This window comes from Carcharodon carcharias (assembly GCF_017639515.1).
Source record: "Carcharodon carcharias isolate sCarCar2 chromosome 29 unlocalized genomic scaffold, sCarCar2.pri SUPER_29_unloc_22, whole genome shotgun sequence".
Classification (NCBI taxonomy): Eukaryota; Metazoa; Chordata; class Chondrichthyes; order Lamniformes; family Lamnidae; genus Carcharodon; species Carcharodon carcharias.
The window spans coordinates 177,433-193,645 of record NW_024470668.1 but is presented as its reverse complement, the minus strand read 5'-3'; the positions used below and the strand labels follow the sequence as shown (position 1 = coordinate 193,645).

The 16,213-nt window shown below is 46.8% G+C and overlaps 1 protein-coding gene across 1 annotated transcript; it reads right to left on the bottom strand.

The window, feature by feature from the left end:
- Nucleotides 1-1,037: 1,037 nt before the first annotated feature.
- LOC121274064 (sialic acid-binding Ig-like lectin 12) lies at nucleotides 1,038-14,346 on the bottom strand. The gene is made up of 6 exons (XM_041181202.1): nucleotides 14,253-14,346; nucleotides 9,884-10,252; nucleotides 6,545-6,913; nucleotides 3,871-4,167; nucleotides 2,114-2,275; nucleotides 1,038-1,399 (listed from the first exon to the last, which is right to left on the bottom strand). Exons 1-5 carry the CDS (start codon nucleotides 14,344-14,346, stop codon nucleotides 2,136-2,138), a joined length of 1,269 nt encoding a protein of 422 aa, XP_041037136.1. The 3' UTR covers nucleotides 1,038-1,399; nucleotides 2,114-2,135.
- Nucleotides 14,347-16,213: the final 1,867 nt, after the last annotated feature.

Below are 16,213 nucleotides of genomic sequence, written 5' to 3'. Positions count from 1 at the left end.
TCCTCCAGCCCCTACAATCCTCCTGAACTCTAAAACCTACTCTCCACACTATAACTCTTCCTATCTCTGTAACCTACTGTGGCCCCTACAACAGTCTCTATTTTGGTAACCTCCTACAGTCTCTACAAGCCTCCCTAACTCTGTAACCTCCTCCAGCCCCAACAACCCTCCCTATCTCTGTAACCTGCTCCAGACCCTACAACCCTCCCTATCTATGTAACCTCCTCCAGACCCTACAACCCCCCCTATCTCTGTAACCTCCTACAGCCTCTACAACTCTCCTTATCTCTGTAACCACCTCCAGCCCTTACAACCCTCCCTATGTCTGTAACCTCCTACAGCCTCCACAACCCTCCCTAACTCTGTAACCTCCTACAGCCTCTACAACACTCCCTACCTCTGTAACCTCCTCCAGCCCCCACAACCCTACCTAAATCACAGGTCTGAGTCTCACTCCAGGGATTTCAGTCCCATAATGTAGGTCAACACTCCGTGCTGAGGGAGTGCTGCACTCTCAGAGGGTCAGTAGTGTGGAAGTGTTGCACTATTGGAGGGACAGTACTGAGGGAGTGCTATCCTGTCACAGTGTCTGAACTGAGGTAGTGCTGCACTGTCGGAGGGTCAGTACTGAGGGAGTGCTGCACTGTCGGAGGGTCTGAACTGAGGGAGTGCTGCACTGTCAGAGTTTCTGAACTGAGGGAGTGCTGCGCTGTCTGAAGAACATTGTACAAATTGCACAAAATTGCATCTGATGCCTGTGTTTCATGCAAACATGAAGTACATGCACACAACAGGAATATTTCTCACTGTTTCTGAGCAGCAAGGCAGCCTTCATATCACACCAACCACTGGCAAGTGTGTGCAAGTACAATGTGACATGTTTACATTGGAAATTTCTGTTATAAAGCTGGGCACAGGAATTCATCTGATTGGAAAATGTGACAACATGAAGTAGTGTGTTTGAGCCTAGAATTTTGCAGCAAAATAAGAATTTTAATCTATAAATATCTACAGAACAGGCTGAGCATTTTAATCACTTGTGTTAATCAATGTAATTTTATTCATAACCCAAATGCTTCTTACAATCTATCGCAGCATGAAAAAGGTGCAGCATTCAGAAAGCACATTCCAATCAGAGAACAGAGTTTAGCAACGTCACATTTCTGTTCATTCCTATTCGACCATGTTGGCTGCACACAGCCAGACAATGCCGTGGTTATGATGTGTCCACACAGCAGGACTAGGGAGCACCAGGTATAAGGAAAAGTTTCAGCTTGCTGAGGAGAAGAAGGAGAATCTCTCGTTCCAGGTTTCTCTCCGTACATTAAGAAGCAGGCATGCCGATGTTTCATTGCACTCTGTCTGCTGATGGGAGTCCGCTTGGAAATTGCTGTTTGTGCTAATGGAAAGAATAAGCTTTTCATAAATCGAGGGATTGAGTACAGACACAGGGAGGTTACGCTGAACATTTATAAAGCTCTGCTTAGGTCACAACTAGAGTATTGTGTCCAGTTCTGTTCTCCTCACTTTGGGAAGGAAGTGAGGGTCCTTGAGAGGGTGGGGAGGAGATTGAGCAGAATGGGTCCAGGGATGAGGGATTTAAGCTACAAGGTTGGGTTGGAGAAGCTGGGGTTGTTCTCCTTGGAGCAAAGGAGATTGAGAAGGGATCTGATCGAGGTGTACAAGATGATGACGGGTTTAGATAAGGTAGACAAAGCAAAGCTGTTGCCATTAGCTGATGGTACAAGGACTGGGGGACACAGATTGAAGGTTTTGGACGGGGGGGGGATGTGAGGAGGAACTTTTTTACACAGCGAGTGGTAATGAGCTGGAACTTGCTGCCTACGAGGATGGTGGAAGCGGAGACGATGAACGATTTCAAAAGGAAATTGGACGGACACTTGGAAATAATCTCACAGGGATACGGGGATAGAGCGGGGGAATGGGACTGACTGGATTGCTCTACAGAGAGACAGCATGGACTCGATGGGCTGAATGGGCTCCTCCTGTGCCGGAATGACTCGATGATATGGAGGTGATTGTAACCAGGACACTGACCAGTTTCATTATAACTTAACCCAATATCACACGTTATTTGTCCGCACTGACTGACCAGATTGTTGCTGTACAAAGCTTTAAACAGTCTGTCGACTTCCTTTCACTGTTTGTCCCTCCCAGACACAGACTCCAGCAATAGTGATAACCACAGCTACAAAGAATATCACAGCTCGTATTCCCAGGATCTGGATCACGTGCAGAATCTCTCCTCCACTGTCTAGAGAACACACAGAAAGAAATCATCACTGACTCTCCGCTTTCAAGCTCTCACTCTGGCTGAACAATCAAGCTTCATTTCACTGCAACATTTGCTGTAATATTGACCCATCCACTGGGATTCAATGTGGAATGAATGTTTTCATTGTAAGCACTCTAAGAGTGGACAATCTGAACTTTCCCCTTAGTGTGGAACATTGGTGAGAATGGATCATTTTGCTGTTTGACTCCCTGTCCAATGTTTCTCTCCATCGCTGTGTACAGGATTGTGCTGTAGAAAATTCTGGAAACGTTTAGTGCAGGATAGAAATCCATCTCGGACGTGTGTGCGAATCGGGCAGGATCGAGATGGAATCCCCCACGGACTTAGACGCCCCGCTTAATAAACAGTTCCAATCTTTACCCAGAGAGAGGGGAGAATGTGGAACTCGCTCCCACAGGGATTGGTCGAGGTGAGTAGTAGCAAATTGGGTAGTGAAATTGCTTGAAAAGCTGGGCGATGCAAGGGTTAAGTGCGACCGTGCCACCACTGGTGGGAGAGTGTAACTACAGCGTGATGTTTACATAAGCAATCCCCATTATGAACAAGGACATTGGACATCATGTGACATAAGGGCACTGGAAAGGTGAGAACATGATGTAAGCTTTTCACCAACAGGAATTCCCTTCCTAAACCTCTCCATCTCTCTCTTACTGTCAGATTCTCAAACAAAATTTCACACAGAATCACAAAAGGAGGAGTTGGATCAGGTGACTGGTCAAAGGGTTTGGTTTGAGGAAGATTCTTCAAGGGAGAGAGAGAGTTGGAGAGGCAGACAGTATCTGTGAGTATCTTTGTGCATCTGAGTGTCTAATAGACTTTGCAATTTTCATGTTCTTCCAGAAATATGATTGGGAACACAAATCCCAGAATCTAAGTCAACTCTCCGGTGCAGCACTGAGGGAGGTCAGGTCACCCACGGGGGAGAATGTGTTAGTGTGTTTGTTTGTGAGTGTGTCCTTGTGTGTGCTCATAGATGTGGGATTGTGTGTCTGCGGGTGTCTATTTAGGTCTGTATATTTATGTGTGTTTGTGTAGTGTTTGAATCAGAGAGAGATGTTGAAGTCTGTGTACACTCACATTCGACAGTGATGGTTATGAACCCCTCCACTGCTCCATGTTCATTCTCTGGCACACACTGATAGTCTCCACTGTCCCTGGATGTAACGTGAGCAATCACCAACCACAGCTCATTGTTGGAACTTGTTCTGTTCATTGTGATATTCAGATGTTAGGGCAGGACTCAACAAGACAGATTGCAGGTTTACAAACAGAAAGTGAACAACAACTTAGACTTAATGGGAAGAGAGTGCTGATTGGTTGGCAAGTGGTCTCTGATTGGTGGAGGTGTTGCCATGGAAAATAATGCGTGTGAGATGTAAAGCTAAGACAGCTTGTCTCTTCATTCAGCAATAATAAAATAAAGATCAGTTAACTTCTATCGACTGTGAAGCTCAATGAGAGGCCTGAGAATGTGGATACTGAGAACAGGCTGCACTGTCAGAGGGTCAGCGCTGAGGGAGTGCTGATGTAGAATGAAGCATATCGCAACTGACCTTGCATAGTTAGTACGAGGGACCGCTCCGATGAAACAGATGGATATCTCACTCTGCAGCTAAGAGTGTGTCCGTGGTGTTTGAGTGATGGGATCAGGGTCAGAACAGAAGTATAGGTCAGAGTGACACCATGCTGAGTTACAGTGTTTGAAACTGATCCAGGTACGTCAGTGGGCGTGTCCCAGGTTAAGACAGGTGCTGCTGTTCCATTGCACGTTGTGTTGAAGGTGCAGCTTACATCCACACGCTTTCCTGCAATAATTTCAGCAGGGAATATCGTGGGTTTATCTGTGAAATCTAACAGACAGAGAATGGATCCTTTTAGAGAAATATAACGTGAAGCATCAGTTCAATTAGAAATCACAGTCCCACAAGAGAAAGCACTTTTACAAGGATGATATCAGAACTGAGTTGTTTTAACGATCCTGATAGTTTGGGAGACAGGCAGGAAAATGGAGTTAAGGCCACAACCAGATCAGTGAGAGCTGGCTCGAGGGGCCGAATGGCCTGCTCCTGTCCCTATTTCTTATGTTCCTGCATTCTTACCATCTTAAAATATTAAAGCTGCAGAATAAACATGCAAGTGAATGACCCGCTCGACCCACCTTCCATCTGGGGGTCCCATGGGGAGGACCCTTCCTGAGCCAGATCCACCAGCCAACATGGTCTGGATCCGAGCACAGGAGACACGGGGGGGAGTGACTAACAGGCTCCTTGTGACAGGCCCCCTCTGTCCAATGGCTGGCTTTCAGCTGCCAAGGCCAGAGTGGTCCTTGCTAAAACCAGCTCAGGACAGGCCAGGACCCCTGTGCAGACCCCCTCCAGCGCTGCAGCCTCTGTACAAACCCCTCATGCGCTTGTGGAGAGACACAAACAAGGCTGCACATTACCGAGGAGAGTCCCCTCTACGGACTAAGGGGCTGACTCATCACCTTAAACTCAGCAAATGAGGAGGCTCTCGCTCGGTATCGGGGCTTGGCATTGGCTCAATAAAAATAATCAAAAATAATCAATAGTCAGAAATCTAAGGAGGTTGTACATTCCCTCAAAAATAAGACTCGAGCTGGGGTCGAGGGTCAAAGGGCAACAACTTATATTTACACAACAACTTTAACATGACAAATCACCCCAAGGTGCTACACAGGAGCGTCATAAAACAAAGTATGTCACCCAGACACATGTGGAGATACTAGCAACAGCTGACCAGAAGAGGTCGGTGTTATGGAGAATCTTAAAAGAGGGATGAAATGGATAGTGAGAGAGAGAGAGAGATAGAGAGAGTGAGAGAGAGGGATGGAGAGGGGTTGAGGGAGGGTATTATAGAGCTCGAGCCCCAGGCAGCTGAAGGCATGGCCGCCGATGTTGGAGTGATGGGATCAGGCGATGGTCAAGAGGCTGCAATTGGAGGATCGCAGAGACATCAGAGGGTTGTAGGGGCTGGAGGAGGTTACAGAGATAGGGAGGGTTGAAGGCGCTGGAAAAGTTAAGAGAGATTGGGAGAGTGTAGGGTCTGGAGGTGTTTGCAGAGGTAGGGAGGGTTGTAGGGCCTGGAGCAGCCTGCAGAGATAAGGAAGCTTTTAGGGGCAGGAGGAAGTTACAGAAATAGGGAGGTTTGTAGTGGCTGGAGGAGGCTGCAGAGATTGGTAGGTTTGTTGGGCAGGATGAATTTACAGATATAGGGAAGCGGTAGGAGCTTGAAGAGGTAACAGATATAGGGAGGGTTGTAGGGGCTTTAAGAGGTTACAGAGACAAGGAGGGTTGTAGGTACTGGAGGAGTACGAGGAGATTAGAGGGATAGTGGGAAACAAAGATCAAAATTTGGACATTGAGTCTTTGCTTGACAATGAGCCAGTTTCGGTCATCGAGCAGAGCGGGTGATAAGGGAATGGGACTTGGTGTGAGTAAGGACGTGGTCAGCAGTTTTGAATGACCTCAAGTTTATGGAGTGTAGAGCGTGTGTTGGAACAGTCGAGTCTGGAGGTAATGAAGGCGTGGATGAGGGTTTCAGCAGCAGATGAGCTGAGACAGGGTGAAGTCGTGCGATGTTACGGAGGTGGAAATAGACGGTGTTAGTGAGGGCGCAGATATGTGGCCGGAAGCTCATCTCAGGATCAAATGGGACAACAAAGCTGTGAACAGATTGGCTTCAATCTCAGAGAGCTGCCAGGGAGAGGAATGGAGTTGGTAGCGAGGGAACAGAGTTTGGAGTGGGGAATGAAGACAATGGCTTCAGTCTTTCCAATATTTAATTGGAGGGAATTTCTGCCCATCCAGTACTGGATGTCGGATAAGCAGCCTGATATTTCTGAATTTCTGCCCATTCAGTAGATTCAGATTCAGGAGATGGAAACGCATTGAAGGACTTTGGAGGGGGAAAGAGAGGCTGGAGATGGGAAGGGGGTTTACACGGACAGTGTGAGGGGTGGAAGGTGTAGTGGGGAGGAGACACTTCACTCAGGGGGGAGGTGTCATCACCCCTCAGCTCGGTTTACGTTACAGCTATGATGTGGATTCAATCACACACAATAAGCTCATGGATCTGGGAGCAGAAATAGACAAATCATTAAAAATAGTGAAGCTGGTTAACACGGCCAAAAAACAAGTAAATGAAACACTATTATTTCCCATTGAGTGTTGGATGTGAATTGTTGAGTAATTATAACACAGCACTTACCAGAAACGTGAAGCTGGGTTACAGGGTAATAGTTATGGCTCGGACCATTGTCAAATTCTATTCTGAAAAAATAAGGTCCTGCATCTTCTCGTCTGATGTTGTTTATAATCAGGGAACAGTCGCCATCTTTCAGGTCTCCAGACAGCCGGGTCCGATGGTGGAACCGTGGTAACTCGTGACTGTGATCCTTGGAGTGAAAGGCTATGGGAGTCCAGGGAATCTGTTTCTCGTTATTAAACCAGACTCCACCTCGTGGTTGGTTTTCCAGACACGATGGATAACTGTAATGACATGGAATCTGTACACACGAACCTTCCTGTGCTGTCACCTCTCGTGGAGTGTCACCTTTCCACTCTTGTGAGGGTTCAGCTGGGGAGGGAAATATCAATATTTAACTCTGGATAGTTTGTGGATCCACTAGACTCAAAATTTACTGATGAGGCTGAATTGGGGGGATGGTCAATACTGAGGAGAACTGCAACAAATTATTTTGGCATGAAGAATAGAAAAACAGGATATTATTTAAATGGAGACAGGCTGCAGAATGCAGTACAGAGGTATCTGGGAGTCCTTGTACATGAATCATAGAAAGTCAGGAACACCACGGAATGAGGAAGGCAAGTGGAATGTTGGCCTTTATTGCAAAGGGATGGAGTATAAAAGGAGGGAAGTCTTGCAACTGCTGCACAGGGGGAGATTGTATCAGGAGCAGTGTGTACAGTTCTGGTCTCCTTACTTAGGGAGGGATAGACTTGCAATGGAGGCAGTTCAGAGAAGCTTCACTGGGCTGATTCCTGGGATTAAAGGGTTCGTCCTGTGAGGAAATGTTGAGCAGGTTGGGCCTGTATCCATTGGAGTTTAGAAGAATGAGGGGTGACCTTATTGAAACATATCCGATTCCGAGGGGGCTTGACAGGGTGGATGCTGGGAGGATGTTTCCCCCTCGTGGGGGAATCTAGAAGCAGGGAGCACAGTTTGGGAATGAGGGCTCTCCCATTTAAGACTGAGATGAGGAGGAATTTCCTCTCTCAGAGGGGGGCTACCCTGTGGAATTCTCTTCCCCAGAGAGCAGTGGAGGCTGGGCCATTGAATAGACTCAAGGCTGAGTGAGGCAGGTTTTTGATCGACAAGGGGGTCAAGGGTTTGGGGGCATGCAGGGAAATGGAGTTAAGGCCACAACCAGATCAGTGAGAGCAGGCTCGAGGGGCCGAATGGCCTGCTCCTGTCCTTATTTCTTATGTTCCTACATTGTTACCTTCTTATGTTGTTGTGTCATGAAGAATTTTAAAAGAGAGATAAAAGGGATAGCGAGAGAGAGAGAGAGACAGAGAGAGAGAGAGTGAGAGAGAGAGAGTGAGAGAGAGAGATTGAGATAGAGGGAGAGGTTTAGGGAGTTAATTCCAGAGCTCAGGGCCCCAGGCAGCTGAAGGTACGGCCGCCTATGGTGGAGCGATGGGAAACGGGGGAAGCTCAAGAGGCCGGAATTGGAGGAGTGCAGAGATCTCTGAGGGTTGTTGGGGCTGGAGGAGTTTATAGAGACACGGAGGGTTGTCGGGGTTGGAGGAGGTTATAGAGATAGGGAGGGTTGTAGGGGTTGGAGGAGGTTATAGAGATAGGGAGGGTTGTAGGGGCAGGAGGAGATTATAGAGATAGGGAGGGTTGTATGGGTTGGAGGAGGTTATAGAGATAGGGAGGGTTGTAGGGGCTCGAGGAGGTCATAGAGATAGGGAGGGTGCAGGGACTGGAGCAGGTTGCAGGGGCAGAGAGTGTTCCGGGGTAGGAGGAGTTTACAGGGATGGGGAGAGTTGTACGGGCTGGACGGGTTGCATAGGTAGGGAGGGTTGATGAGGCTGGTGGAGGATTCAGAGGTAGGGAAGTTTGTAGGGACTGGAGGAGTTTATTGAGATGGGGGAGTTTTTGGGGCTGGAGGAGCTTACAGAGAGAGGGAGGGTACTAGGGGCTGGAGGAGGTTACAGAGATAGGGAGGGGAATTGAGTCTGGAGGAGATTGCAGAGATAGGGAGGGTTGTAGGGACTGGAGGAGGCTCCTGAGAGAGGGAGGGTTGCCGTGGATGAAGGAAGAGGTGAAGCTTACTGTAAAGGAGAGGAGGAAAAATATTCGAAAATTGTGACATTGAGACTTTGCTTGACCAGGAGCCAGACTCAGTCATCGAGCAGAGCGGGTGATAAGGGAATGGGACTTGGTGTGAGTAAGGACCTGGTCAGCAGTTTTGGATGGCCTCAAGTTTATGGAGTGTGGAGCGTGTGTTGGAACAGTCGAGTCTGGAGGTAATGAAGGCGTGGATGAGGGTTTCAGCAGCAGATGAGCTGAGACAGGGTGAAGTCGTGCGATGTTACGGAGGTGGAAATAGACGGTGTTAGTGAGGGCGCAGATATGAGGCCGGAAGCTCATCTCAGGATCAAATGGGACAACAAAGCTGTGAACAGATTGGCTTCAATCTCAGAGAGCTGCCAGGGAGAGGAATGGAGTTGGTAGCGAGGGAACAGAGTTTGGAGTGGGGAATGAAGACAATGGCTTCAGTCTTTCCAATATTTAATTGGAGGGAATTTCTGCCCATCCAGTACTGGATGTCGGATAAGCAGCCTGATAATTTAGCAGCAGTGGAGGAGTCGAGGGAGGTGGTGGTGAGGTAGAGCTGGGGATCCTCAGTGGACAGGTGAAAACTAACACTGTTCAGATGATGCTGCAAAGCCATTGCAAGTGATTCTCTGGCTACGATGAGATGGATAAGAATGGAGCCAGGGGAGAGCAGTCCCACCCAGCTGGACGACAGTGGAGAGGTGTTGGAGGAGGATGGTGTGGTCGAGCGTGTCAAAGGCTGCAGACAGATCGAGAAGGAGGAGGAGGGAAAGTTTACCTTTGTCACAGTCACACAGGATGCCATTTGTGACCTTGATAAGAGCTGTTTCAGCACAGTGGCTGGGGTGGGAACCTGATTGGAGGGATTCAAACATGGAGTTCCGGGAAAGATGGGACCGGAATCGGGAGATGGAAACACGTTCAAGGACTTTGGAGGGGAAAGAGAGGCTGGAGATGGGATGGGGGTTTACACGGACAGTGTGAGGGGTGGAAGGTGTAGTGGGGAGGAGACACTTCACTCAGGGGGGAGGTGTCATCACCCCTCAGCTCGGTTTACGTTACAGCTATGATGTGGATTCAATCACACACAATAAGCTCATGGATCTGGGAGCAGAAATAGACAAATCATTAAAAATAGTGACACTGGTTAACACGGCCAAAAAACAAGCAAATCAAACACTATTATTTCCCATTGAGTGTTGAATGTGAATTGTTGAGTAATTATAACACAGCACTTACCAGAAACGTGAAGCCGGGTTACAGGATAGATGCTGTAACTATTGCTGCTGTCAAATTCTATTCTGAAAAAATATTGTCCTGCATCTCCCCATCTGATGTTGTTTATAATCAGGGAACAGTTGCCATCTTTCAGGTCTCCAGACAGCCGGGTCCGATGGTGGAACCGTGGTAACTCGCGATTGTGATCCTTGGAGTGAAAGGCTATAGATGATGTATTCCATTTGTCCCTTCTCATATTCCAGATTCCGACACGTGTTTTCTCTAACAAATGTGATGGGTAAGTGTAATTACATGGAATCTGTACACATGAACCTTCCTGCGCTGTCACCTCTCGTGGAGTGTCACCTTTCCACTCTTGTGACAGTCCAACTGGGGAGAGAAATATCAATATTTAACTCTGGATGGTTTGTAGATCCACAAGACTTGATATCCACCCCCTCCATCACTAGGGCACAGTGGCTGCAGTGTGGACCATCTACAGGACACACAGGGAACTCTCCAAGGTTACATAATGGATGGAAGACAATCCTGGACACCGGAGTGGACAAGTTCATTCTACATTGGTTCATGGTCCTCAGGACGCTGTTTGTTCACAAACCTGCTCCCAGTTACAGAACTGAAGTTGGGGAAAATCCATTTGAAATTCCACTGTCCAGGGCATTGTGTTAACTTGCTGAGTTTGTTTTAAATCTAACATCTATTTTTGGTCCATTGCCTTAAAGGGAGTGTAACTGGGAGTCAGGTTAATTAGGAATTTTAGGATTTATTATATCAGTCATTTTAGTCTTATGTATGTGCTTGAAATCTTTTGGTTTGATGTCAAATATTTTAATTTTTTCTTTTAAATCTCTAAAGGTCTTCGTGGAGTTATTGCTTCTGAATTCAGTGCACACATCTCATAATAAATACAAATTGCAAAATCATAATGATCATGTGACCAGATTTCTCTTGTGGACTTGGTCTGCCTGGCAGAATCACCTGCTAAGTGGTAACACTGTTGTAATATGCCTTTCAGGGATAGCAGCATGACATCACTCGATGGGAAGTGTGTCATGTGATTTTTAGGAACTGGGGTTGGCTTAAGGAAGTTCTATGTGTATTTGTGTGTGTTAGGCATAAGGTTTATCTTTAAGGTATATCTTTAAGTTCAGGTTTAGTTTGTATTTCTGTATTTGAGTGTTGAGAAAAGGGGGAAGTTGAGTTTAAAAGAAGCCAGCATTCCAATGAGGTTTTATGACTCTTGAAGGGAAGTCAAAACAAACACAAGGTGTAAAAAACTATGCTCTTGCCTGGCAACAGTGGTTCAGAGGGAGGCACCACATGACAGAGAAAAACAGATAAGTACTTTCAGTTCTGCTGAAAGGAGTTGCCAGGAGAAGCAGCAAAGGAGCGGGACAGATAGTCAGTCCCAAAGTAAAGAAGGAGCCAAAACAATCGAGTGGAACAGGAGAAAGGGCCCAAGAAAACCTTCTAGTCAAATCTGGAAAAGGCCCTGTTAAGTGAAGTTAAGAGTGAGGAGCAGAAGAAGGCTTCAAGCATAAAGGGAGAAAGCAGCAGGACACAGGCCTAAAGCAAAATAGGCTTGCGAGAAGCCAGAAGATCCTAGGAGACACCACAGGTTGGTGACTCATTACTAAGGCCATGTGAATCCTGGTGTGCCATTGACACGGCTGAGCATTGGAGAGACAGGGCGTGGAAGGAAGGCTGAATGCACGTGGCGATCCAGGGGGCAGCAACATGGGAAGGAGAGTTTGAAATAGTGAAAGTGGACCCTTGTGGAAGGTGTCTGAGTGAAAGTGTCATGTTGGAGAAGATTCCAAAGTGAGTTCTTGGAGAGTACAGATTGGAAACCCTCATATGGATATCTCAGTTCAGTGAGACTGGTTGGCTCACAGTGTAACAAGCGTCTGGGGTCAGATGAGGAGAGACCCATAGCATTTGTTCCAAGTGGGTTCTGTCAATTTCTTTCAGAATGTGGTGTCCCTGACCACAGGTCATCTATTGGTTTACATGGACTGTGTACTTAGTGTGAACATGAGAGTATAAGATAGTTATTGTAACTTGTGTTCTACTTATGAATCAGTAAATGTATAGATCTGGGTGAAGGAGTAATGTAATATAGTTTAACTTTCCTCGTTTAATAAATGTTTTATTCTTTTGTTAGAAGTTCATCAGATGACTCCTGTGACTCTGTTCAGTAGCCGCACTCCACATTCCTAAATAAAAAATAAAAGTTAGGACCTATCAAGCTGAGTTCCACCCTGGGATCTAACTTGCCCAGTAGTAAGATCAGCTGGGATGATAACACCATCCAGTCCAAGTTTCACTTTGGCCTGTGAGCAGAACACAGCTCACACAGTTTGGCTGCAGGTGTCTCCCAGCTTTCTATCCTTGTATATCTGTTCTCATGTCCCTATTCTAAATAAATGAACCCACAATGTATTTACCCAATTCTGTATCAGTGGCTGGTGCCTTTTTATCATCATAAAAACACAACATGGTGATCAGCGGTGGCCAAACATTCTGGCAGCAAGATTCAGTACAGGTATGACGTGGTGAACAGCCTTAGATCGAGCTACATGGCATGAGACGACCCTCGATGCTTTGGTCAGACCACAACAGAGACACAGCATCAGAGAGGGTTAAAATCGAGGGTTAAAAGACAGCTTCAGATTCAGGTTAAAGTCCATATTCATCAACTAGAGTTTATGTCATTTCATCAGTCTACACAATCCATAGACCATTTCATCAGCCGATGTAGAGAAAAGGGTACTCACTGTGATTTCAAACACAGAGTCTGCAGACAGAGTTGTTGAGTTGGTGATCGCATCCACTCCCATGGAAACATTCTAGAAAGATCTGCTAGATAAGACCAAAACCTATAGCATTGAAGAGCTACTCAAGGATGGGCATAAATACGAAGTGATCCTCGCAGGTCAGCGAAGCTTACAGGTCCTCAGTACAACATCAATTGTTGACACACTCACTAGAACATCCAAACCTAGTGAGACATGTGGAAGGTGTGGCCTTCTGCAGGCACCAAGGAAATGCCCAGCTTTCCACCAATCCTGCAAGGCCTGTGGCAGAAAGGGCCATTGACAGCGGCAGGGCATTAGAGCAAACGCTGATGCAGCTACAAAGAGCCGTGCGCTGATCCAAACAGACCCTACACAACGGGGAACCTTCAAGCAATAAGAATGACCCATCAGGAACATATACATTTGGTGACTGACAAACCAGGAAATGGCGATGATGTACACGACGAGACGAGGAGTGGTGATCGATATTCCACCTTTCACACATATCCTGATGTGGCTTGCCAATAAATAGTGGATTGTTGTCTTTATTGATCTCTCTGGGCACATCAAATAAACTGAAAATGTCCCATAGGGGTGGGATTTTCTGGCCCCACCCACTGCCAGGATTGTCTGGTCTGGCCAAAAGCCAATGTATTTATGTTTGTCCCTGTTTCACATACTACCCTTTCACCTCAGTTCATGACATAACATTGAAATATGCAGAACGTTTCAACAATATTGGCAGTTTCAAAGGAGCTCCAACATTACACCTGTTGGAGAATGCAAGTCTGTCAATTGATCTAGTCCATTTAGCACAACACAAATGCCAGCCACTGCAAGAGGGAATGGTGAAAGATTCTGCACTACAGAAACTGAGGAAGCATCATTGAAGTATCTCCTGATTCAACTTGACCTTATTGGGATGAGCAAGGCATCTCCCGGGGATTCATTTCTAAAGACAGGCAGGGCATCATACTGGAATCTTTGTGATCCGATATTCTTCAACAACTTGGCAGTGGGAAATGGTGGGGACAGCCTGTCAAGGTAAGAACATGAGAGGCCAATTGGCAGGTGTCAGTACTGTCCACATGTGTGTCCATCTCAGGCTGTTGGCTGGCAGAGTCTTTACAAGGCTTTGAGATCACCGACAACATTTTGACTGTGGCTCTCGACACTCTACTGTGCCTGCTCTTGGACAATATCCTTTACAGCGCATCGAAGGGAGGGCCTGCTAAACCTGCAATGTGAAAAACTGCCCAGGGGTATGCCCAATCCAGCAGGACAAATCCAACCTGGCCAATCACCACCTTATCAATTTACTTTTCATCATAAGCAAAGTGATAAAGGTGTAATGGACAGTAAGAGGCATTGACTCAACAATAACCTGCTCATCCAGCATGGTGCTAGTGCCACACAACACAATGGAGGGTATCCTGAATGAAAGGACGGGACTTCATCTCCAAGCTTTCTGTTCAGGACCAGGGTCCTATGGAGTCATTACAGACAAAGGCTCAGCGGTGAGGCCTAACCAAGGATAAATCAGATCCATTCCCGCTCCTCAAACACCGTACAGTCCTGTTTCATGGAGTCATCGGGCTGAATTTTCCCGTTGGTGAGCAGGGGGCGGGGCCTGCTCAGCGACACTATGATGATGCGGGATGACATCAGGAGGAACCCCCGACATCATCCTGCCCCATTTAAATACTCAGGCCCACCCACCCGACAGGTAGGAAATTCAGCCCATAGAGTCAGAGGGGTCTACAGCACGGATAAAGGCCCTTCGGCCCATCGAATCTGCATCGGTCAAACAAGTACCTAATTATTCTAATTCCATTAATGCACTGGGCCCAAAGCCTTGTATGCGATGGCATCGCAAGTGCACATCCAAATACTTCTTAAATGTTATGAGGGTTTCTGCCTCTCCCACCCTTTCAGGCAGTGAGTTCCAGATTTCCACCACCCTCTGGGTGAAAAAACTCTCTTTCACATCCCCTTTAAACCTCCTGCCCCTTACCTTCAATCTATGCCCCCTGGTTATTGATCCCTCCACCAAGGGGAAAACTTCCTTCCTGTCTACCTTATCTATGTCCCTCATAATGTTATACACCTCAATCATGTTCCCCCCTGGATCTCCACAGCTCCAGGTTAACTAACCCCAGTCTATCCAATCTCTCCTCATAACTAAAACTCTCCAGCCCAGGCAACATCCTGGTAAATCTCCTCTGCACTCTCTCTAGTGAAATCACATCCTTCCTATAATGCGGGTTCCGGAACTGCACGCAATACTCTAGCTGTGGCCTAACCAGCGTTTTATACAGTTCCAGCATAACCTTCCTGCTTTTATATTCTATGTTCGACTAATAAAGGCAAGTATTCCATATGCCTTCTTAACCACCTTATCTACTCCCTTAAGAGAACGGTGGACATGCACACCAAGGTCCCTCTGATCCTTGTTACTTCCCAGGGTCCTTCCCTTCATTGTGTATTCCCGTGTCCTGTTTGTCCTGCCCAAGTGCATCACCTCACACTTATCCAGGTTAAATTCCATTTGGCACTGATCAGCCCATCTGACCAGCCCGTCTATATCCTCCTGTAATCTAAGGCTATCCTCCTCACTATTTACCACCCCACCAATTTTCATGTCATCTGCGAACTCACTGATCAACCCTCCTACATTCAAGTTTAAACCGTTTATATGTACCACAAACAGCAAGGGACCCAACACTGATCCCTGTGGAACCCCACTGGACACAGGCATCCAGTCACAAAAACACCCCTCGACCATCACCCTCTGCTTCCTGCCACTCAGCCAATTCTGGATCCAATTTGCCAAATTGCCTTCGATCCCATGGGCTCTTACTTGCGTTTACAGTCTCCCAGGCGGGACCTTATCAAAAGCCTTGCTGAAGTCCAAGTTGACTATGTCAAATACATTGCCCTCATCTACAAACTTGGTCACCTCTTCAAAAAATTCAATCAAACTGATCAGACATGACCTCCCCTTAACAAAACCATGCTGACTGTCCTTGATTAATCCCTGCCTCTCCAAGTGTAGATTAATTCTGTCCCTCAGAATTGCTTCCAATAGTTTCCCCACCACTGAGGTTAGACTGACTGGCCTGTAGTTCCCTGGTTTATCCCTTCCTCCCTTCTTGAATAATGGTACCACATTGGCTGTCCTCCAGTCCTCTGGCACCTCTCCTCTGGCCAGAGAGGTATTGAAAATTATTGCCAGTGCCCCTGCTATCTCCTCCCTTGCCTCACTCAACAGCCTGAGATACATTTCATCTGGGCCTGGAGATTAATCTACGTTTAAGCCTGCCAGACCACTTAGAACCTCCTCCCTTTCTATTCTAATGTCTTTAACTATATCACAGTCCTTCTGCCTGATTTCCATACCCACATTGTCCCTCTCACTTGTGAACACTGACACAAAGTGTTCATTTAGAACCCTACCTACGTCTACCGGCTCCACACACAAATTACCAATATGGTCCTTAATGGGCCTTACTCTTTCCCTAGTTATCCTCTT